We start from the raw sequence: 21,369 nt of genomic DNA on the forward strand, positions 1-21,369 counted from the left end.
TTCTCGCCGTTGTGAAGCCTTCATTTCGTCACGTCAATGTGATGTGTCCGTAGCACCGGCGCGGAGGTTCGCGTCCACCGCATATGAAAAATATACGAGCGACAGCTTGCCGCAAAGCAACGTCGTGCGACCCCAAGGTTTCAGTCGCCGCCGCGGTGCCAAAGTCGAACCATTCAGCAGTGTTTCGGATAGCAGCCCATTTTTCGTATTCAGGACTTGTCCCGTCTGCACCACGTTTGGCCCGTGCCGATATTGGCTGGGCAGAAGTGGCTGTCGGTAGATGCTGGATGCAGACATCAGCTGGTGATGATGTTGTCGCGACCACACCACATCGAGGCGGAATGTCTTTCCTCATGATATGGCCGGGATCTGAATGGGCAGAGGTGTTGAGTCTTAAACAGAGGCGTAGACGCTTTCGCTTTCGATGATTGATTTGCACGCTCAGCCTTTCTGCGAAAGCGCAAGGACAGTGTTCTCGAGTCGGGCTTGCATTCTGGATCGCGAATCCACGCAAAAGCAATCACTTCTGCGACTTTCCACACTCAGCTCACCATGAAGCCCGCCTTTGCCATTGTCTCAGGCCTGCTCGTCGTGGCAGCCGCGCACACGACACCTCGCGGCGTTGATGGCTTCCCTTTGCTACAGAAGCGTCAAGAGTGCGGTGCCGGTGTAGGATCTTGCGCCTCGGGACAGTGCTGCTCGGAGGGCGGATGGTGTGGCACAAGTCATGCCTATTGCGGTGGCTCCCAGTGCCAGATAGATTACTGCGACTCTTGCGATACCTTGTGAGAGAGCCTTGGATGGTGTCGAGATGCTGCTAACGCAGCCATCTAGCAAAGGGCCATCTGGGCCGTCCACCGGGAACCTGCCCCGCGATCAGATCGGCTCCGTTCCATATGGTTGGTCCATGCGAGTCCGTCTGGACCCCCGATTCTAATGTCTTGTTCCAGGCACAACCATCACGCGTTGCAAGTCACCCGGCATGATGGCACTCACCTTTGACGACGGCCCCGACGTGTACACGTCGCGGATTCTAGACATTTTAGACTCCTACAAGGCCAAAGCCACCTTCTTCATCGCCGGCAACAACAGGGACAAGGGGCCCATGGACGACCCCGCGCGGCCGTGGCCCCGCGTGCTCCGGCGCATGCACGACGCCGGCCATCACCTGGCCAGCCACACCTGGACGCACCGTAACCTCAACAAGGTCAACAGGACGATCCAGTACTCGGAGATGATCTACAACGAAATGGCCTTTGGCAACATCTTTGGCTGGGTGCCCACGTACATGCGGCCGCCGTACCTCGAGTGCAGCGCCGCGAGCGGGTGCACCGACCTGCTCCGCACGCTGGGCTACCACATCATCAACAGCAACATCGACACCAAGGACTACCTCAACGACGCGCCCGAGAACATCCACCTCTCCAAGGAGCGTTTCGAGCGGGCGCTGTCGTCGGACCCCTCGCGCAACAGCTACATTACGCTCGCGCACGATGTGCACTATGAGACCGTGGAGACGCTGACGGCCTACATGATTGAGTTGTCGCGGCGCCGCGGCTACAAGCTCGTCACCGTGGGCGAATGTCTGGGCGATCCCGTGTCCAACTGGTACCGAAAGGCGTCGAATGGGCCAAGATCGCCGACACCGACGACGACGCAAGCCCCGACATCGACCTCGTCGTGGTGCACGCCCCCGGCGACGACGGACCGCATCTCGCCCGACCAGACGTGCGGCGGCGGCAAGGGGTACACCTGCCAGGGATCGAAATATGGCAGCTGCTGCTCGTTTTACGGATTCTGGTAAGCCTACGAGACTGTGCCGGAGGTGCACCATGCGCGGGTGCGAGAAGGGATCGGGCTAACGGACCGTGTGTATGTGTGATGCAGTGGTTTCAGCGACATGTACTGCGGAACGGGCTGCGACGGCGACTTTGGGACGTGTAACAATGTGCCGCCGGGCACCAGCGACACCACCAACGGGCTCTGCGGGGCCAAGTTTTCCGCGACCTGTCTCAACTTTGGCAGCAAGACGTGCTGCTCGGAGAATGGCTTCTGGTAAGTGCCGAGCACGAGGATGCGCGAGGACACCGAGTGAGTGAGGCTGACGCAGAGACCAAGCGGCGATACGTCTGCGCACTGTGGCGCCGGATGCCAGAGCGACTTTGGTCGCTGCGACTAGGCTGGAATGGATACGAAGGAGAATGTGCGTATTGTGAATCTGGCAATCATGCGATTCGGGGGCGATGAGAATGCGTGACCAGTAATCAATCGTAGGCCAATACAAGACTGCCTGCTCATATTCGTATTCGGTGCCCCTGGGGTACCACGGAAGCAAGCCCCCGAACAATGGGAGGAGTCGCTGAAAATAAGCTCATGAACCAAACTTATTTTAGGGCCAAACCGGTCGACGCAACACCACAACCTCTTCCCATGCCAGGGCCAGGGAATCCGCGTCACACCGCGGATGCGAACCGCATACCGCGTTGCACGACGGACACGACATGCTGCTATAGACGGACCAGCGTTGGCTAACAAATGCCACGGATATGAAACGTGGCAGCTGGAAAAGCCGTCTGCAGCTCGCCAAGAGCGGTAGCACTGCTGCTGGCTGCCGGCTGTGGCACCACCCCTCCCCCTCCCGGCACGTTAGGCTTTGGAAGCTGAACCATTGTCTCTGATGTCATGTATTGTCCCCATGCAAATCCCTCCGAAATGCCTCATTTTGATATTCACCACTTGGCAGCGCGTGCAACAAGTCTGTTTAATACGACGTGTCACGCCCAAGCAGTCATCTCCGACAGCACGCCGCAGCCTGGGGGAGAAGGGGCTGTCTCGCGGAACCGAGCTGCAGGGCGCCGCGCCGTGAATCATGCCAGCTGCTTTGTGACACCCGTTCGGCGCGCAGAGCGTTTTTAGCATCCAGCCATGCCGTGTCATCGGTACATTGAGTCGCTGATTTCGGCATCTCTGAGTGAGAAAATGCCCGAGGGGTGAGCCCGCATCGCATCGTGGCTCGCTTCGAAGCGGTCCTGGTGGCGGCGGCCCCCGATACGGAGAGGGACGGGGTTATTTTACGGTCAGTGATGGCACAGTGTTTGCATGCTTCGCTTAGATGGCTGTTTGGTCGTGCGGGATGGGCAGAGGCAAATCTCGTAGGCCTCCTTAAAACCAGCCTCCGCCGTATTTTCCCGGCGCGCAAACTGCCTAGGCCTTGCGCTGCCACCATCGTCCACAAGTCAGAGTACTTTGTCTCGTACATGATGCAAGCAGACTCGAGAGAGGCGCAGCGATCGCTGGAGGAGGAAATCATTCAGGAGCTGAGTCCGCCGCAGCAGGCTGTGCTGGCGCCAGAGTCCGGGTCTCGCGCTTCGGTACGTGCCACAAAGACCTGTTGACGCCAAAGGAAGCTTGCTGACAAGATAGTCCATAAATCGACAAATATACGGAATTCTGCCGCCTGGTATTCGAACGCCGCAGACGACGGCCTCGTGGAACTCGCATGGCGCCGACTCGGACGCTTCCTTTAGCTCCGCCGTGCAGCAAGAAGAGGCCAAGCTGCGATGGGACGCCGACGAGGAGCTCAAGCGCATGTCCAAGACGCTGCTCCGCATGCAAAAATGGAGTCTCGTCACCGGGTTGGCCATTATCAACGGCGTGCTGATCTACGCCGCCCTCACGTTCTGGCAGGTCTACTACCTCTTCATCGTCCTTCTCAGCTCCAACACAGTTCTACAGGCTCTCATGATTGTGTGTATCGTCGGCACCTTAATCTGGAACAAGCTCTTCTGCGGCTGCCGGACGCGCAAGGACAACGTGCCAGACGAGCCGGAAAAGATGGTGCTGCTGCTACCGTGCTACAACGAGACGCCCGAGGAGCTGTCGCGGTCGCTCGACTCGCTGGTGGAGCAGGATAGCATAGACGACCACCCGCGGCTCATCTTCATCGTCGTCGACGGCAACGTGCGCGGGCCCGGCATGGCCAAGACGACGCAGAGGTCCCTACTCGAGGACATTCTGGAGCCGGGCCCGCGCCGCGTCTTCCCCAACGGGTACCGCGCGCGCGACGGCCTCTTCATGCCGGTGCAGGTGCAGACGGGCACGTACCGGGGACTGCCGTACATTTGCGTCGGCAAAAAGTACAACCAGGGCAAGCGCGACAGCCTGTGCTTTGCACGCTCCTTTCTCTACCACTACCGGCTGCGGTCCGAAAACGTCGTCACCATGTTCCACAACGACCTGTTTGCGTACCTCGGCACCGCGCTGCTGCAGCGCGGCCTCGGCACCGTCGACTACCTCGTCGGCATGGACGCCGACACCGTTTTTGACCGGCGCTGCGTGTGGGAGATGCTGCGGCAGATCCGCACCGACCCCAAGCTGGTGGGCGTGTGCGGCCACGTCTGCGTCGACTTTGACACGCGCCCGTGGAACCTCTGGTCGCTGTACCAGTCGGTCGAGTACTCACAGACGCAGGGCCTGCGCCGCATGTTCCAGTCGCGCGTGACGGGCAAGGTCAACTGCCTGCCAGGCTGTTGCCAGCTGATCCGCGTCGATGAGGCCACGTTTGGCGACGCGGTGCTGCGCCAGCGCTTCGGGTACTGCCCCAAGCCCAACGACGTCATGACACAGCACATCATGGGCAACTACTCCGAGGACAGCATCCACGCGTCCATCATCTTCAGCCTGTTCCCCAAGAAGAGGACGGCGCAGGCGCTGCGCGCCAAGGCGTTTACCATTGTGCCGCAGACGTGGAAGGTATTCTTGTCGCAGCGAAAGCGGTGGGCGCTCGGTAGCATCTCCAACGAGTTTGTCATGATTTTTCGCCCGGGCATCATCTTGGTCGAGAGGCTGCAGAGCATCGTGGCGGTACTGACCTGGGCCATCACACCGTTCATCATCGCGGCACTGGCGGAGATGATTATGCTGTTTGTGAAGCACGGGAAGGAGATTATCCAGAACCCAGTGTTTATGGCGCTGTTGTCTCTCCTCTGGGTCCGCTATGTAAGTGCAGTTGTGACGGATGCAAACGCAGACACACTGACAGTCGTTTAGATGTATTCATTCTGCATCGGTTTCTGGCTCCCGCGCAACAATTTGGAGCGATTTCAGTACTTTTTCGGCTTCTTCATCCACTTCTTCACATCGCCGTTTATGAACATCATCATCCTCGTGTACTCGCTGGTGCACTCAGACGACTTCAAATGGGGCAAGACGCGTGAGGTGATTCAAGAGGACGGGGAGACGAATACGGATGCGCAAGGCGGGCGAGGAACACATTGATGGCGGCGGGTATATAATATTTTCGGTATAATGATGATGCAAAGATGTAGATTGCGAAATCGCGGATGACGAGATTTAGACCACAGATGACATGGGGCCAGAAGCGGGTATCGCCGGCGTTTGCGGCGAGCGGCATGGTGGGGCCAGGAAAAAAGAGCCGGCGGGGTGGCCAGATTATTTTGACATGCCGCCTGATTACTACACTCACTTGATACAACCTAGAATCATCTTCCTTTTATTCCTCTCCTCCTCTCTGCTTCTCTACTTGTTTCCCTCTGCATCTGTTCCTCGCCCCAAATCACCGTCAAGATGGCCGACTCCTTCAGCCTCCCCCACGTCGGCCGCCGCCCCGCAACGGTGCTCTCCGCCACTGAGCTCATCGGCAACACCCCGTTGGTGCGTCTCAACAAGGTGCCCCAGTCGCTAGGCGTCGAGTGCGAGGTCTACGTCAAGGCCGAGCTGTTCAACGCCGGCGGCAGCGTCAAGGACCGCATCGCCCTCCGCATGGTCGAAGAGGCCGAGAAGAGCGGTCGCATCAAGCCCGGCGACACGCTGATTGAGCCCACCTCGGGCAACACGTACGTGCCACCTTGAGGGTTCACTCCAATACCCTGCTCTCCCACATCCGTACTGACACACACGTCTCTAGCGGCATCGGCCTCGCCCTCGTCGGCGCCATCAAGGGCTACAAGACCATCATCACCATGCCCGAGAAGATGTCGGCCGAAAAGGTCTCGGTCCTGCGCGCTCTCGGCGCCACCATCATCCGCACCCCGAACGAGGCCGCCTGGGACGCGCCCGAGTCGCACATTGGCGTCGCGCGCCGCCTCGAAAAGGAGATGCCCAACGCGCACATCCTCGACCAGTACGGCAACGTCGACAACCCGCGCGCGCACGAGCTCGGCACCGCCGAGGAGATCTGGGAGCAGACGGGCGGCCGCATTGACGCCATCGTCGCCGGCGCCGGCACCGGCGGCACCATTACTGGCCTCGCCCGTGGCCTCAAGAAGCACAACAAAGACATCAAGGTCGTCGCCGCCGACCCGCACGGCAGCATCCTCGCCGTGCCCGAGGCGCTCAACGACGAGCACGCCAACCAGCCGTACAAGGTGGAGGGCATCGGCTACGACTTCATCCCCGACGTTCTCGACCGCCCGCTCATCGACAAGTGGTACAAGACGGACGACCGGGAGTCGTTTGTCCTGGCGCGCCGCCTCATCGCCGAGGAGGGTCTGCTCGTCGGTGGCAGCTCCGGCTCGGCCATGGCGGCCATGCTCAAGGCCGTCAAGGACTACGGCTTCAAAAAGGGCGACGTCGTCGTCGTCGTGCTGCCTGACAGCATCCGCAGCTACCTGTCCAAGTTTGCCGACGACGACTGGCTGGCGGCCAACAACCTGCTCCCCGTCAACGGTGTCGAGACGTCCTCCGTCGCCGGCAGCACCACCCCCGCCGACCCCTACGCCGGCGCCACCATTGCCTCGCTACGCCTCAAGCCCGTCACGTCGGTTTCCGCCACGGCCGACTGCTCCGAGGCGGTGGAGACGATGCGCGACAAAGGCTTTGACCAGCTGCCCGTACTGGCCGCCTCGGGCCGCCTCGTCGGCGTCGTCACGCTCGGCAATCTTCTGAGCTTCATCTCCAGCGGCCGCGCCACCGGCCAGACGCAGGTAAAGGACGTAATGTTTGACTTTGGCCGCATGGACGAGATTGTCACGGACCCGCGCCAGACGGCGGGCGGCGCCGCTTCCACGGGCACGAAGCGCAAGTTTGTCGAGATTACGCTCGACACGTCGCTTAGCTATCTCAGCAAGTTCTTCGAATGGAATAGCGCGGCCGTGGTCACGGAGAAGAGCGCGGATAACAAGACGCTCGCGAAGCCGGTCGCAGTTGTGACCAAGGTGGACTTGCTCACCTGGATGGTCAGCAAGAAGCTTTAAGCAAAGCAAAGCAAGCCACTGTGGGTGGTTAAGAATCTCGTCTTTTCTTTTTTTGGGATTTTATCATAGATTTGCAGTTTGGCGTTTTGACTACCGGATTCAACTTGTCGTGGGAAAGACTGATGTCAAGAAATAGACTAGACACCAGGGCGAGCCTTGTAGACTCAACATCTACGGTTCGGGATATGATTAGACGATGAATAAAACGAACATTGCATGATATCAGTGCTTTGAATGATTTGGTAGTGTTACAGAGGCATTAATAATTATAGTAGTCGGCGCCAAGCCACGCAGTCGCCCTCTTTTCATACTCTCTGCGCAATCCACCACCACCACTTATCCGCATCCGGCTCCACGCTCGTGACGCTGCCGGGCAGCACCTCGACCTCAATGTCAAACTCCTGCATCTGCGCAAACGTAAACTTGTCGGAGCCGTACTCGCCCAGCCAGCCGTCCTGCTCCTCGGCCCCGAGCTCGTCAGCGCCGACGCCCGAGTCCAGCAGGCCCTTGCTGCGGCTGGTCCGAATGCGGGCCAGCTCGGCCTCGAGCACGGAGCGGACCATGGCGGCGGGCAGCGCCGTAAACAGGTCCATCTTGTTTGCGACGACGAGCACCGGCACGCTGCGGGGGTCCTTGCTGCGCGTGGCGCGCTTCTGCAGCAGCAGCAGCACGTCGTACAGGTACTGCGCGGTCGGGGCCAGCGCCTCGGGCTCGCCGAGCGCCGCGGCGTCGACGACGAACAGCACGGCGCGGAGCTTGTCGGCGCGGCGCAGCTTGCCGAGGGCGGTGCCGCGCAGCTTGCCGTGGCCGGGGGTGTCGACGAGCAGGAACTTGGTGTACGTCCCGTCGGACTCGTCGTGGTTGCGGTACGTGTTCTTCTTGGCGGCGTCGGTCGACGCGTTGAGCTCGACCGACTGCGACGACTGCGAGGTGCGCGTGGCGGGCGGGGTGCTGGTGCCGCCGCGCTCAAAGAGCGTCTGCAGAGACGTCTTGCCGCTGCCGGACGGGCCGAGGAGCAGCACGACGGGCGGCACGATGTAGGTGACGCTGCGGGAGAGGATGACGTGCAGCAGCACGGGGGCGCCGAGGACGATGAGGGCGCCGAGGATGACGACGGCCCAGGACGGCGTCATGAGGAAGTGGACGACTTCCTCTAAGGTCGGCATCGTGGGCGGCGGTAGCGTTTGTGCTGGAGGAGGTGTTGGCCGTCAGGAATGGGCAAGAGGCTGCCTGGGTTGTCGAGACAGGTTGGTTTGTCGAGATGTAGACAGGTTGTCGTCGCGGGCCTGACTTGATGAGGCTGGTCTTGTGTGTGGAGAGTTCAGTTGCGGGCCGCAAACTTGGTGCGTCTGCCCATTTTGGCGTATTCGTATAGACACCTTGTAGGTCAGGGTCGAGTTGTTCATAGGAAAAACGGGTTGGGAATTTTGTATTTATTTTGACGACGAAATAACTTAATATTTAGGTACGAATCTCAATTGTTTACTAACTTGTTACATTAATAGTATGCAGCCTCACAACGCATTGAGAGGGTGCCGCTTCATCGTGGCCCTACCCTACTCGGCGAACAATACAACCCAAGACGATGAAAGCAAAAAGGACGGGAAAATAATCAACCGAGAGAAAGAATAACCAAGGTTATAAAAATCATCCAGCCAGCTGAAGTTCTTGTGCACATTTGTGCATACCCAAGACGGCGTAGAATGATTGGTCAGTTTGTGAAACCGCCGCACGACTTCAAGGCTCACTCCGATTCCATTCCAGTTGAGTGGCCCCCTCTTTGCCCAGATACATCTCCCTTGACAATCACCTACAGTTATTCCGACCGTGCATCTGTAACGACTCCAAAGACGCCCCGGAATTGGTCATTTGGCACTATCCTTTCTACAAATCGCACCTACTTCTCCAGTACGCGCGGCCTTCCTTTAGAAAAGCGCTGCCTCGCCCAACTCATCTCTTGCAACATCCTCGTCGTCCATCTGACACCATGGCTTCTATACCTGAACTTCAAAAAAAGTACGACGAAATTGCAGCAATCCGCCAGGCTGTCAAAAGTGACTGGTCCGTATCAAACGATAGGAAGAGAGAAATTGCGCTCCCATATCGGGCGGCCGGGGACGAGCTCCGAGCCGCTTCAAAAGCCGCCGCGGCTGCCAACAAAAAGACCTGGGAGGCTGAGCATGGCAAAGGCCCAACAGAGTCTAAAGTATCAGCTACAGAGACAAACTCTGAGGAGGCCGAAACAAAGCGGGAATGAACAACAACTCTCACGCCCTTGTTAGAAAAAAACCAGGGGCCCGCGGGGAAGTGGTTGCGGTGCAACACGGATGTAGCTGTAAAGGGTACAGCTGCACTGGATGCGATCGACCTTTGCACCTCTGCAGAGAGCTCCCCGACTACACCATAATTTGACAGGCCAAAAATAGCAGCGATAATTTACCGCAAGCGCAGCGGCCTCGGGCTACCTCCAATGTCACTGCTGCCGAGTTGTGGTGACCGTCATCTCACACCTTGAGCTGGGGCATTTTGTAATTTAGTGAATAAAGATGGAGTAGTTTTGTAGACCTTGTCAGGTGCCGTGTCAGAGTATCAGAGGTGGGCTTTTCCCTTTCATCACTCGGTGCTTTTGCGTCGGCGCTCTTCAGGTCTTGTTGTTCTAAAACTTATGCGCTGTTCTGCTTCGCAGCTTTTGCTTCTCGTCGCGCGGCAATGAGTTCACTGCGAAGCGTGAGCCTTTCAATAGACATGTCTCTTCTTCTGTCATTGGAAATTGTCAAGTCGCTCTTGACCACCTGAAGCATCTGTTCAAACTCCTCATACTTGGACTCTAGTTGCGCCAGTGTAGGGATGCCAATCAGTTCAGGTTCGGGAGCGGACGAGGTTTGCGCTGGACACCGAGAGGGTCAGTAATATGAAAACATTTGCGCTACTTTGGAGGGGAACGCACCAGCTGCGGCTTCTTTTCTGGCGGCGAATAGTTCGGTGTGAACCGCTCGATGTTTACATGCGAGGACTATGCGCTTTTCTTCCGTCATGGCCGGGTCATGTTCATATTTGGCAGCCTCGAGGATCGCGGTGAGCCTTTCAAACTCGGACTCGAGTTCGGCCAATGTAGACATGATGAATCTGGAGCGAGGTCTAGTAGCAACACGGAGATGTAGCTTGTGAGAAGTCATGACGCTTGCGTCAACGCCTATTTAGCCAGCACAGTGGGTGAGTCAGACTGCTTTGACCATGTTCGATTCTTGTAGTAATACCTAGTCTTAGGAGGGTGACACGACGCAGTGTCTGTTTTTTTCTCCTCGGCCTATCCGAATGGCTGTCCGTACCTTTACCATCGTCTTATATCTTTTTTTTTTTCAATTGTGAAATCTTTTCCATTTTCATCAGATCAAGTTTGTTGCTGGTCCAGCCACTAGCCACAGCTCGCAGGTAAGGTCCCCTATTGCTGCGCCACGCTAGTCTCCATTGGGCCACCAGCCGGGAGCTCAGCCTCGCTCCCGTCATGTTGGAAACCTCCTAGCCGGGGTGCCGCGACGACTTTCCCAGCCGCAATATTTTCATTCTCATCGACACCGATCCTGTTGACGAAGGTCTCTCTGCCGATCACGTATGGCAGGCTCGGCAAGACCTAGCAGCACCTCCGCCCTCCAGCCATCGAGCAAGGCGTCCGTCGCCGCACCGCAGCTGGATAACAGCACCATGGAGATGGCAAGCATGCAAAACGAGGGCGCCGGAGCGGTGGCCGCAACAGCAGCAGCAGCAGCAGCTACGCCCGCGCCGCCTGAGGAGGACATTATGCAATTTGCTCGCACCGGCGACGTCCCTGCGATGGAAAAGCTCTTCGAATCGGGCGAGTTTGACGCCACCTATACAGACGACGAAGGCATCACGCCTTTACATGTATGCACAGACCTTTGTCTCGGCAATTCTAGCGAGCGGAACAAGACGCTAACAGCAATAGTGGGCGGCTATCAATAACCAGTACGCCATGTGCAAGTTCCTCATCGACCACGGCGCCGAGATCAACCGAAAAGGCGGCGAGTCTGTGGCCACGCCGCTGCAATGGGCCGCGCAGCGGTGCCACTACTACACGCTCAACCTGCTGCTGCAGCACGGCGCCGACCCGCTCATCACCGACTCGCAAGGCTACAACACGCTGCACATTTCGACTTTTAACGGCAACGTGCTGCTGCTCGTGCTGCTGCTGCACCAGGGCATTCCCGTCGACGTCGTCGACAGCTACGGCCACACGGCGCTCATGTGGGCCGCCTACAAGGGCTTCCCGCAGTGCGTCGACGTCTTCCTCCGATGGGGCGCCAGTGTCCACGCGACCGACGAGCAGGGCTTCACGGCGCTGCACTGGGCCCTCGTCAAGGGACACCCGGCGTGCATCCTCAAGGTTGTCGAGTATGGTGCCGACCGCTTCGCCAAGACGGACACGGGCAAGACGCCCGCCGTCACAGCGAGCGAGCTGCACACGGAAAAGGCGTGGCACAGAGCGCTCAAGGAGTGTGGCTTTGACGAGGATGGAAACCCCTCGACGCCTCCGTGGCCTGGTGCGGGCTACTTTCTCAAAGACAAGCGTGCGTTCTTGACGAAATTCCTCTTCCTCTGGCCGTTTTTGCTGGTGTGGTCTGGCTTGATGACGCTGTCGCATGCGCCCGTCTACTTTGGCATCCCGGCTGCCGTTCTCATCGGCTATGGCATCACATTTATTGCGCAGCAGGTGCTCGAATACGCGCCGTCCGACATGCGCCACTTTCATAAGACGCCCTGGATGGCTGGCATCTTTGCCGGCTCGCTCTTCCTCGTCGCCGTCAACTGGTTCTTCACCGTGCTGCCGTACACCATGTTCCGGGCCGAGTCGACGCATCTCCTGCTCAATCTCATCTTCGGCGTCTGCATATCGCTTACGACCTTTTTCTACGCCGCGTGCATGCGCTACGACCCCGGCTACGTCCCCAAGATGAACGGCATCGCCGAGCAGCGCGCCGTCATCGACGAGCTGCTCAAGACGTGGAAGTACGACGAGACCAACTTTTGCGTCACCTGCATGATCCGCACGCCGCTGCGTAGCAAGCACTGCCGTCGCTGCCAGCGCTGCGTGGCCAAGCACGACCACCACTGCCCGTGGGTCTACAACTGCGTCGGTGTCAACACGCACCGCCACTTCTTCTTCTACCTCGTGTCGCTCTCGGTCGGCATCTTCTTCTACAACTGGCTGCTGTGGGACTACTTTGCCGACCGCGCCACCGATGCCTCGGACCAGTGCAACGTGCTGAGCCCGACGCTGTGCAAGCTGGTCAACGCCGACGCGTACACGCTGCTGCTTGGCGCCTGGATCACGCTGCAGCTGACGTGGGTCTCGATGCTCGTCGCTACGCAGCTCATCCAAGTGTCCCGCGCCATGACGACCTATGAGAACATGATGGGCATCAACACTGGGCAGAATGCGTCGACGGCGTTTACCTCGACCGGCACGCCGCTCGACCCCAACCACCCCGCCATTGCTGCGGGCCCGGCCGCGGCGCCCGCCGCTGCCAAGCGCCCGAGCGGCACCCTGCGGCAGTGGAGCCGCCTGCTCGGCGTCGACCCCTTTATCGAGACCATTACCGGCCGCGGCGCGGCGACGGGCAAAAACCGCCGCAAGAAGAAGAACCCCTACAGCCGCGGCTGCCTCCTCAACTGCAAGGATTTCTGGTTTGACCCCGCGCCCATCTTTGGCCAGCGCGACAACGGCACCGCGCTGCTGGGCGGCGACAAGGTCGACTACACGGAAATGTACGAGAGCCCGACCCTGATGCAGCTGACGGGCATGCGCGCTAGAGGCGGCTACGAGGCCGTGGCCGCAGAAGAAGAGGTGTAACTGGGATTTGTCTCGGGACGCGCAGCTGTGATTATAGAGCTTGTTGGCGCATGCATTGGGAGCTCGAAGCTTTAGAATTCTTTTTTGTTTTCGTTTTCGTGTATAACGTAGAGAGGGGGAGATGTGGCTTGTATCGATTGGTGTGGTTGAAGACGAGACGATTCATGAACATTAGGTACATACATACCGCTATTGTAATACAGACAAAGATTATTCCAAGTTTGTGGCGTGTCGACATTGTGATCCGTCTAGAACACTGGACAGGGAACGAGCTGCTCCAACAAGCAAAGGTACGCAAGCTGGCCGTTGGACAGCCAAGGCATCTCTTATGCTCGGATACCTGATTCTGTCCTACTGACTACGCCATGCTGCAGTACGCGAGCCTACTCCTCAGCGTTGATAAAGCGAATAATGTTCTGCAGCCCTTCGAGGTCTCCCGCAATCGTCCCCGCGCCGTCTTCATCGACCCATCCTCGCGTGTAACCGCCACCAAAATCGATAATCCACGCATCGCCCTCGACGTCAATCAACACGTTGGCGGCCTTGGCATCGCCCCAGACAATGTCCCTGTCGTGCAGCGCACCCAAAGTCTGCTGAATCTGGCGGCTCCATCGCTGCCTGGTCTCCCTGGGCGTCTCCGGGCGGACAAGAGAGTCCAGCGTGCCCTGCTCCGCGATGCGGTGGAGCATGATGCCCTTGACGGCCCTTTGCGCATCCTGCGCGATGCCAAACAGGCGCGACGTGCGGACCGCGGGACCGAAACGCGCCTTGGCAATGTCCTCGTACTTGCGAATCTCCATCCGCCCCAGGTCCTCGCCGACCGCCTCAAGCGACTTGAAGAAATACTCTGCTCCGTGGACGCGCACAGTGGTCGGGTCGTGGTCGCGGATCCGGCTGGGCGCGTCGCTCAGCACCTCGATCTCGGACAGGGGGAAGATGGGGAAAAAAAGCCGAGGCGGGTGTGCCGTGGACGGTCGTGGCGCCAGGGGAGAGGTTGTCTGGAATGAATGGGGGCTCTGTTGGCAGGGCGTCGATTGGTCCTGGATCAAGGCGCTCGTCAACGGCCCCGAGCCGGCATTCGTACGAGACGGAGCTAAAGAAGGCGTCTAGCATGATTCTCGACGCAAGCGCTGGCTCTGGGGCTAGTTCTTTGAACGTTTCGAGAAGAGGTTGCACAGTCCACTCGAAGCAGTCATCAATGGAAATGCCCGGTTGAGCGTGGCGCGAACCATGGCTCTCGGGGCCATCGTCGTCGTCTTCCGGCCCGCCTTCGTCGAACTGCAAGAAGGAGAGGTACTGGTGAAACTCGCTCAGTCGAGCCGGGGAGTTTCGAAAGAGCGATTCGCTGACCTCCACGCTGAAGAATTTCCCATCCAGGCGCAGCCGAAGGAGAAAGCTGGCTGGCTCTTCACCGGGATTTGTGGTGGTGTAGCTGTAGATGCGATATTCGCGGTCGACTTCCATTGCCGCCGTCTTTGGAAAAGGCGCAAGATGGTTAAATTGGAATGAAATATGAGAAGAAAGGAATGCCTATTGTTGGTAGAAAGGATGAAGACGATGGAAAAAATGACAAGCTCTGATGGGCGGCACCTGGAGGAATACTTGATAGTGTGATAAAGTGTTGGTGCATGCATATGCGGGGAGCAGTGAAGATTCTCAGATGAAAGGCTGCGCCTTCGTCTCGCCATTTTACGCGCTGTGGCGCTCAAGGGCTCCCAACGGCCAACAGGTTACTACGAAAGACACATCGTTCATCTAGCCAGTGCGAGAACTTGTTTTGAAACGTGCTCATGACATTACAAACACCCGTGAGCCCAAGTCTGCGCTTAGAAAGACTATGATCGGCGCAGAGACCATGTTTTGTCTTGGTCGTTGGTGCACTACTACCTGTCGCCACGCTGCGCAGCAGAATTTAGGTTAGAATTGTTGAAGTTGTCTCTTATCTGTCGAATATTCTTTACTGGATTTCAGTCGATTACTGCGAGCATTTACCATGAAGGTTATCATTGCATTGTGCGTATTGTGTCGCTGCATATTATTCCGTGAACCAACTGCACGCTCTGTATCAAGGACTCGATCATCGTCAACTTCCTGATAATGTGTACAGAACCTAAAGTAAATAAAACAATTGCTCGCTGGAACAGAGCGCTTCGTCAAATTTGCAATGGGTCTTGACCACAACTTCCGAGACGTTGTCGACATTGGTCAATGGAAAGGTATCTCGGTCAGACCGTTGGTCACTAATTCATTCTTTTCATCATTTCATCCTTCTTTTAGAAACTCTCGGGACTTCTACAAGGTTCCCACGTCTCTAACAAAGTAACAATAAATCACAACTGTTGCGAGTGCTGCAGACATGTTGTGTGCCACCCAACACTTGTGCTCCCAACGACGACAGATTCACTAACCAACCGCTCTATTGAACAAATAATTGTCAGAGTAGCATAGGATACATTTGCGCAACTAGTTGAAAGAGCCTATATACTCCTTGTACCACATGGCACACCGTGAGCCATTACGCGCCCAACCCAGAGCCGCCCCCGACGCAGGCTTGTCCATTCGAGTGATACAGGAATCTAGGCAACAACCATGCTGAGTCTTGAGACGGCTTCGAAACACTTATAACAACCTACCAGGGCGCACATTTCTCTCTAGTGACACGTCATAGGCCTGCAGGTTCTATTTAGCGCTCTTTGACTTGTAACACGCTCCGTCCACTTATCGTCACCTCACGGCTAGACTTGCCAAGGGATAATTTCTCATTTAAGAGTGCAAACAATGTGTATTCATTTGTTCCTAATAATCCGTCGTATGCTGAGAATCCTCTCCTCCCACCCGTCACGTCCATGGCTTCGTGGCGCGCCACCCCAAACAGAATCAGAGTCACGCTCCTCCCCAAAGGGGATCCGAAAAGAGCTTATCGAGTGGACTTGAATCAAGCTCGGTCGCCCCGCCGCCAAACGCGTCGAGATCAGAGGGTTTATACGCGGCCCCAAACTCCCAAATCCACACCTCATCCTCCCGGACGAGCACGCTGTCTAGCGACACGGTCATCCAATGCTCTTCCCCCTGGCGCATTCCCCCTAGCGTGTCCTCGAGCTTCTTCTTCCAGGCGCTCTTGCTCGCCGCGTAACGGCCCTCCTGCAGCGCCTGGCGCAGCGGTATGGCACCGGACGGGCACTCGCCAGCCAGGCCCAGCACCCGATTCTTGTCGTCGATGATGACGTAGTGGACGACCGTCACGAACGCCGGGATGAGCTGGAAGTTGAAAAAGATACTCGGATCGTTTACCATGGAGTTCATGACCTGGTGCTTCTTGATGATCTGGCTAATGTCGTCCTTGTTGAGGCCAACGAAGGGTCTGAATCGGTAGCACTCGTCGCCGAGCCACACCGGGCGCGCCAAGTCGCCGACGGCGCTGCCGGGAACCTGGGTGCGGATACAAAAGTCAGACCAGTTGCGCGTCTTTATTGTGAAAGGCGGTAGATCGCCCAGGCGAGGCATCGATAAGCCGGTCCAGAAAGCCATGTCCCTTTTCCCGGAGATGGAATCGCAGGGTTCGGCGTGCAGCTTGCCCTCCTTAATCTTGATTCGGTAGCTGCTCCATGGATTTTGCAAAAAGTCCTTCAAGGTCATCTCTTGCAAGGTTGGACCACGTTGGTCCTGCGTAGAGATCATCTTGATTCGGTAGCTGCTGCATGGATTTCGCAAAAAGTCCTTCAAGGTCATGTCTTGCAAGGTTGGACCACGTTGGCCCTGCGCAGCGATCAATGCCTCGAGCACCCATTTCAGGCTATCGTTGGGTGAGAAGCCGTATTCATTCTTCTCGAATGCTGTGCCGGGGTGCACTGCTAGGGACAAACAGTGCCCGCGAAACTGTGCCAGTTTGGCATCATAGCCTGAAAAATCAGCATCACTTGCCTTGACGACGACTTTGCCCCAGGGTGTTCCGATATGCAGCGCGAACCATCTTAATTCATAAACGCCGTCGTCTCTGTCGTCGTAGTCGGTCCGCCAGAGCCAGAGGGAGTATTGAGGGTTTTCAGAAGACATGTTAGGCACTGGTGCGTTTTGAACACGGAGTGAGTGGTGTGCAGTGCGTTGCTCGCATTGGGGTTGGCAGTGTCAGCGGACTGGCCGCTTTATATAGGAGTTCATTGTGGATGCAATTGGACTGAGACGAGACAGCCACAGGTATCACAACTAAACGCCCGTCCTTCAGCACATAATCAGTCGAGGTACAGTTTTTTATGGTGATCAAGTATCAACAGAACAGGTTTCAGCTTTGCTTTGATGAGGCAACATGGCGTTTTACATGTCCAACGCAGAGCAACAAATATCCCCGAATGTCGCGCAGCCACCTAATGATGCGGAGTGTGATGTAGAAGTGTGATGTAGAAGTGTGATGTAGAAGTGATACAGGATGAACACGGCACAGAAGTGCGCAAGAAAAGAAAGTAGGTCCTGCATTCGGGCTTCCCTCTTTAGACCACACCTCGAAGCGGCATATAGACAACTCAGGCCGCTCAAGCAGACAGGCGACGGCTATTCAATCAAGAGGAGGACAAGTTGATCATACGTTCACTGCATATCCTACAATCTTCTTTAAAGAATCATCTCTTGTTCTCATTGTTCATTGATGATCTCTCTCAAAGTCGTTTCGATGATGGTCTCTTTCACAGTCGTTTCGATACTTTTCACATTCTGTATTCCCTTTGCACCCCCCTGATGAAGCCGACACACGCGCATTGGCTCCTAGAAACTTCGGCCTTGATCCAGCTTCTGATACCCGTCTGTTTTAAGCACCCGCTTTTCCAGCTCTGAGAAATTGTTGGGCAGGTCAAAGCCGACACCAAAGAGGACAAAGAGCGCCCACTTCCAGCGGAACGGGTTGATGGCGACGCAAAACGCGAACCACCAGACGAGCTCGAGGTAGGTGAAGAAGTCAAAGGCGGGCGTGGGCGAGTACGACTTGAGGAAGCGGGTCAGACCGATCCAGCGGCGCATCCAGAAGGGGGAGGGGCGGGCAAGGGGGTCAGTGATGAACATGAGCATGATGCGCGTGTAGATGCCAATGTGCCAGTTGCCGACGGTGCCGATGGCGGCGACGTAGGTGCAGTTGATGGCCGACAGGCTCGGGTGCGGCGGCGGGAACGTCTGCAGGTACCAGTTGGGCGGGCCGTACGGCGCCTCGAAGCAGTCGTCGGGGAGGAAGGACAGGCTGGGCCGCTTGAAGCCCGTGGCGAGCACGACGACGTCGGCGTCGACGACGCGGTCCCTGCCGGGCCCGCCCTTGGGCACGCCCGCCGCCCGGTGGTTGACGCGCACGCCGCGCTCCGTGAAGCCCTCGATGTCGCCGCGGATCCACTCGGCCTTGCCCTCGCGCAGCTGGCCCATGATGTCCGAGTTGACCATGGGCGTGTCGGTGAAGAGACCGACGTCCGAGGGCGCAATGTCCGCCATGTCGCGGTAGAAGAGCCGCCGGAGCAGCATCTCGGGGATCCACGACAGCACCGTCTCCTGCCCAAAGATGTTCATGCTGAGCAGCGCGTCAACGACGACGTTGCGCGGGATGATCCACTTGTCGGAGCGCGAGAGGATGGAGATTTGCGCCGCGTCTTTGGCGATGCCAAACTCGAGCGCCTCGATGGCCGACGCGCCGCCACCGATAATGGCCATTTTCTTGCCCTTGACGTCGATGCTTGCAGACGGGTCAGTTGCAGTGTTGTTCGGGAGGGGAGCGGTGGGGATACGTACTCGTCGAGCTGGGAGGAGTGGATGATTTTGCCCTGGAAGCTCTCAGCATTGTCGATTTTGGCCATTTTGGGCGCGCCGCAGGTGCCAATGGCGGCGACGAGGCCGTCGAAGCGGCCATTGGAGGGGTCGTTGATGATCCACCGGCCCTGGTTGTCCTGGTAGACCTTGTCGACCTTGAAGTTGAACTTGGTGTGCTGGTCGAGCTTGTAGAGGTTCCAGATGTGGCGGATCTGCTCGACGATTTGCGTCTTGTTGGGGTAGCCCTTTTGCCAGGTGACGGCCGGGTGGAAGCGGTACATGAGGGAGTGGATCTGCAGGCCCGAGGTGCTGTTGACGCGCTGTTTGAGTTGGTCAGCCTCGATTGATATACAGGATGGATTTGAGTCATAGTTGGAGAGAGCTGGGGTTTCAGGGTTGACTTGCAGTCCAGATGCCGCCGACGGCCTCTTCGTCGCCGGCCTCAAAGATTTGCACATTGAAGCCGTGGCCGGCGCAGTGCGCCGCGGCTGTGACACCGGTCAGACCGGCGCCGATAATGGCAATCCGGGGCCGATTGGACGCCGTCGCGTCCTTGGGCGGTTTCGGCGCGAGGGCCAAGGTGATGAGCCACTGCAGCACCTGGTACAGGAACAGCAGCGGGTGCAGCAGCGGGTTCTCGACGCCGGATTGGGAAGACATGGCGCTCAATTGGAATCGCTAAAAATGCTATAAAAATGTAGATGTAGAGAACTGGTTTCGTATCGTCGTCTTGAGTGCGTGGAATTTATGGATGAATATTGCGCATGGCATTGCATCGACAACGCGGGTTGCATCTGCAGAAAAAAAAGTCCTGACGTCACACTTCACATGTCAAAGAGGAAATGGGCACACCAGGAACCACACATGCAAGCAACGTGGTCGACAATTGTTTGCAGATAATCTGTGGCGTAGGTCATTGTGACATGTTTCTCGTATTTGATCTTGGCTCCCTGTCTTATCTCGCAGCATAAAGGAAAAGGTGCGTCTTCTTCCTTTCCGTCTGCTCCGGCCACTTTCTGCCGTTGCGCATCACAAGCTCCACACAAGCTTCACCATGGACAGTCCAGGTATGCGGCGCAAATACCGAGAGAAAATGCGAAAGAGAAAACACTGACGGGCAATGCAGCAAGTGATATCGAAGGAGTCATCAAGACGCTCTGCATGGGCAGCGCCCACGAGCAGGACGCGGCACTGAACAAGTACTTTCTGCCTGACGCCGAGTTTATCCATCCCCTGTGCTGGGTCCCGCGCTTCCGCAACATCGCGATTCCCTTTTTTGGGAGCATCGAGTCGCTGTGGCTGGTACAGTGCATTTACCGCTGGTACATTACCTTTGCGCCGCGTCTCGACATTGTCGTCGACTCGACTGGTACGTCGGGCTGGTTTCCCCTACCTACCCTGCAGCCTGTCCCTTGCTGACCGCGCATTCCAGCGTTTGACGAGAAGAACAAGCTCTTGTACGCCACGGCGCGACAGAGCTTCCGCATCTGGTTCTTCCCCATCTATGCCGTGACCGTCAAGCTCGTGACGGTGCTCAAGCTGGAGCAGCAGCAGTCGCGACTCGCGCGCGATGTGAGCGCGGAGCTCGATGCAGACGCCGGCGACACACCCAACGGGGCGTCGATGCTCAAGTACTACATTGCCAGCCAGGAGGACCTGTACCAGATGAACTACTGCCTCGAGTTTGCGGCGCCGCACGTGGCGGCCCGGCTGTGGACGCTGGTGCAGCTCTTCACGACGGCCGTGTGCGTCGTCTTGTCGGTGCTGACGCTGCCGCTGCACTTTTACCTGAACCCGGACACCAAGCGCCAAAAGGGGAAACAGTAACGGTTAATGTGGGAGAGTGCTAAATGGTAGCTATTACGTATCGAGAACTGGAATCATGGAGAAGGCGATATAGGGGTTGCATGGAGAAAATAGCTGGAGCCGTTATCGTCGAGCGTGTGCTAAAAGAGGAGCCATCTTGTGCGGGGACGATTTGCGAGAGTCAAACTATAATTTTCGTGAAACAATAAGGCAGGGGCCTGCATATGACAATTATTATATAAGAGAATGACTTTGTATTACGAGCGCTGTCATGTACTGTGCGAGGATGTTGACCCCCGACTCAACTCAACTGCAGTTGACAAATTTTGACAAATTTGACAGAAAAACGCCGCCAGCTGCCAACAACCAAACCCTCGCGCCACGCGTTTGTCTACGGCAGCCTATAGGTGAGTTGTCGCTAAAACCCATTTTGCATTGTTGTATCGGGGTTTACGCACTAGGCATACACCGAGAGCGTGTATAATTTTTTTCAGTATATCAATATTTCTGTTTAAGTGCTTAGAGCCAGCCAGGCAGCCAGCCAGGCAGCCAGCAAGCTAGCAAGTAAGTAAGCCAGCCAGCCAGCCAGCCAGCGAGGAAGTAAGTAAGCCAGCCAGCCAGCTAGCCAGCTAGCTAGCCAGCAAGGAAGCCAGCTAGCAAGCAAGCCAGCGAGGAAGTAGTAGGGCACTTATTGCTGGCTGGCTT

The 21,369-nt window shown here is 57.2% G+C and overlaps 10 protein-coding genes across 10 annotated transcripts; 5 read left to right on the plus strand and 5 right to left on the minus strand.

Moving 5' to 3' along the window:
- Nucleotides 1-552: 552 nt before the first annotated feature.
- Nucleotides 553-2,179, plus strand: CCM_08095 (chitin deacetylase; the record flags this gene model as incomplete). Its single annotated transcript, XM_006673234.1, has 5 exons — nucleotides 553-656; nucleotides 835-899; nucleotides 951-1,800; nucleotides 1,888-2,055; nucleotides 2,119-2,179. The coding sequence occupies 5 exons, from the start codon at nucleotides 553-555 to the stop codon at nucleotides 2,177-2,179; spliced, it is 1,248 nt and encodes a 415-aa protein (XP_006673297.1).
- A 1,081-nt stretch (nucleotides 2,180-3,260) lies between these two features.
- CCM_08096 (chitin synthase) lies at nucleotides 3,261-5,277 on the plus strand (the record flags this gene model as incomplete). The annotated part of the gene is made up of 3 exons (XM_006673235.1): nucleotides 3,261-3,371; nucleotides 3,424-4,998; nucleotides 5,050-5,277. 3 exons carry the CDS (start codon nucleotides 3,261-3,263, stop codon nucleotides 5,275-5,277), a joined length of 1,914 nt encoding a protein of 637 aa, XP_006673298.1.
- Nucleotides 5,278-5,586: 309 nt separating this feature from the next.
- On the plus strand, nucleotides 5,587-7,214 carry CCM_08097 (cystathionine beta-synthase; the record flags this gene model as incomplete). Its single annotated transcript, XM_006673236.1, has 2 exons — nucleotides 5,587-5,855; nucleotides 5,927-7,214. 2 exons carry the CDS (start codon nucleotides 5,587-5,589, stop codon nucleotides 7,212-7,214), a joined length of 1,557 nt encoding a protein of 518 aa, XP_006673299.1.
- Nucleotides 7,215-7,519: 305 nt separating this feature from the next.
- Nucleotides 7,520-8,380, minus strand: CCM_08098 (SRP receptor beta subunit (Srp102), putative; the record flags this gene model as incomplete). Its single annotated transcript, XM_006673237.1, has 1 exon — nucleotides 7,520-8,380. One exon carries the CDS (start codon nucleotides 8,378-8,380, stop codon nucleotides 7,520-7,522), a length of 861 nt encoding a protein of 286 aa, XP_006673300.1.
- Nucleotides 8,381-9,877: 1,497 nt separating this feature from the next.
- On the minus strand, nucleotides 9,878-10,333 carry CCM_08099 (uncharacterized protein; the record flags this gene model as incomplete). Its single annotated transcript, XM_006673238.1, has 2 exons — nucleotides 9,878-10,101; nucleotides 10,162-10,333. 2 exons carry the CDS (start codon nucleotides 10,331-10,333, stop codon nucleotides 9,878-9,880), a joined length of 396 nt encoding a protein of 131 aa, XP_006673301.1.
- Nucleotides 10,334-10,826: 493 nt separating this feature from the next.
- CCM_08100 (palmitoyltransferase AKR1) lies at nucleotides 10,827-13,083 on the plus strand (the record flags this gene model as incomplete). The annotated part of the gene is made up of 2 exons (XM_006673239.1): nucleotides 10,827-11,117; nucleotides 11,179-13,083. The coding sequence occupies 2 exons, from the start codon at nucleotides 10,827-10,829 to the stop codon at nucleotides 13,081-13,083; spliced, it is 2,196 nt and encodes a 731-aa protein (XP_006673302.1).
- Nucleotides 13,084-13,466: 383 nt separating this feature from the next.
- On the minus strand, nucleotides 13,467-14,547 carry CCM_08101 (Protein kinase-like domain; the record flags this gene model as incomplete). Its single annotated transcript, XM_006673240.1, has 2 exons — nucleotides 13,467-14,003; nucleotides 14,056-14,547. 2 exons carry the CDS (start codon nucleotides 14,545-14,547, stop codon nucleotides 13,467-13,469), a joined length of 1,029 nt encoding a protein of 342 aa, XP_006673303.1.
- A 1,419-nt stretch (nucleotides 14,548-15,966) lies between these two features.
- CCM_08102 (uncharacterized protein) lies at nucleotides 15,967-17,136 on the minus strand (the record flags this gene model as incomplete). Its single annotated transcript, XM_006673241.1, has 1 exon — nucleotides 15,967-17,136. One exon carries the CDS (start codon nucleotides 17,134-17,136, stop codon nucleotides 15,967-15,969), a length of 1,170 nt encoding a protein of 389 aa, XP_006673304.1.
- A 702-nt stretch (nucleotides 17,137-17,838) lies between these two features.
- Nucleotides 17,839-19,518, minus strand: CCM_08103 (flavin-binding monooxygenase-like protein; the record flags this gene model as incomplete). The annotated part of the gene is made up of 3 exons (XM_006673242.1): nucleotides 17,839-18,784; nucleotides 18,841-19,196; nucleotides 19,264-19,518. The coding sequence occupies 3 exons, from the start codon at nucleotides 19,516-19,518 to the stop codon at nucleotides 17,839-17,841; spliced, it is 1,557 nt and encodes a 518-aa protein (XP_006673305.1).
- A 394-nt stretch (nucleotides 19,519-19,912) lies between these two features.
- Nucleotides 19,913-20,685, plus strand: CCM_08104 (uncharacterized protein; the record flags this gene model as incomplete). Its single annotated transcript, XM_006673243.1, has 3 exons — nucleotides 19,913-19,925; nucleotides 19,985-20,227; nucleotides 20,291-20,685. The coding sequence occupies 3 exons, from the start codon at nucleotides 19,913-19,915 to the stop codon at nucleotides 20,683-20,685; spliced, it is 651 nt and encodes a 216-aa protein (XP_006673306.1).
- Between the last annotated feature and the right edge of the window lie 684 nt (nucleotides 20,686-21,369).

This window comes from Cordyceps militaris (assembly GCF_000225605.1).
Source record: "Cordyceps militaris CM01 unplaced genomic scaffold CCM_S00006, whole genome shotgun sequence".
NCBI lineage: Eukaryota > Fungi > Ascomycota > Sordariomycetes > Hypocreales > Cordycipitaceae > Cordyceps > Cordyceps militaris.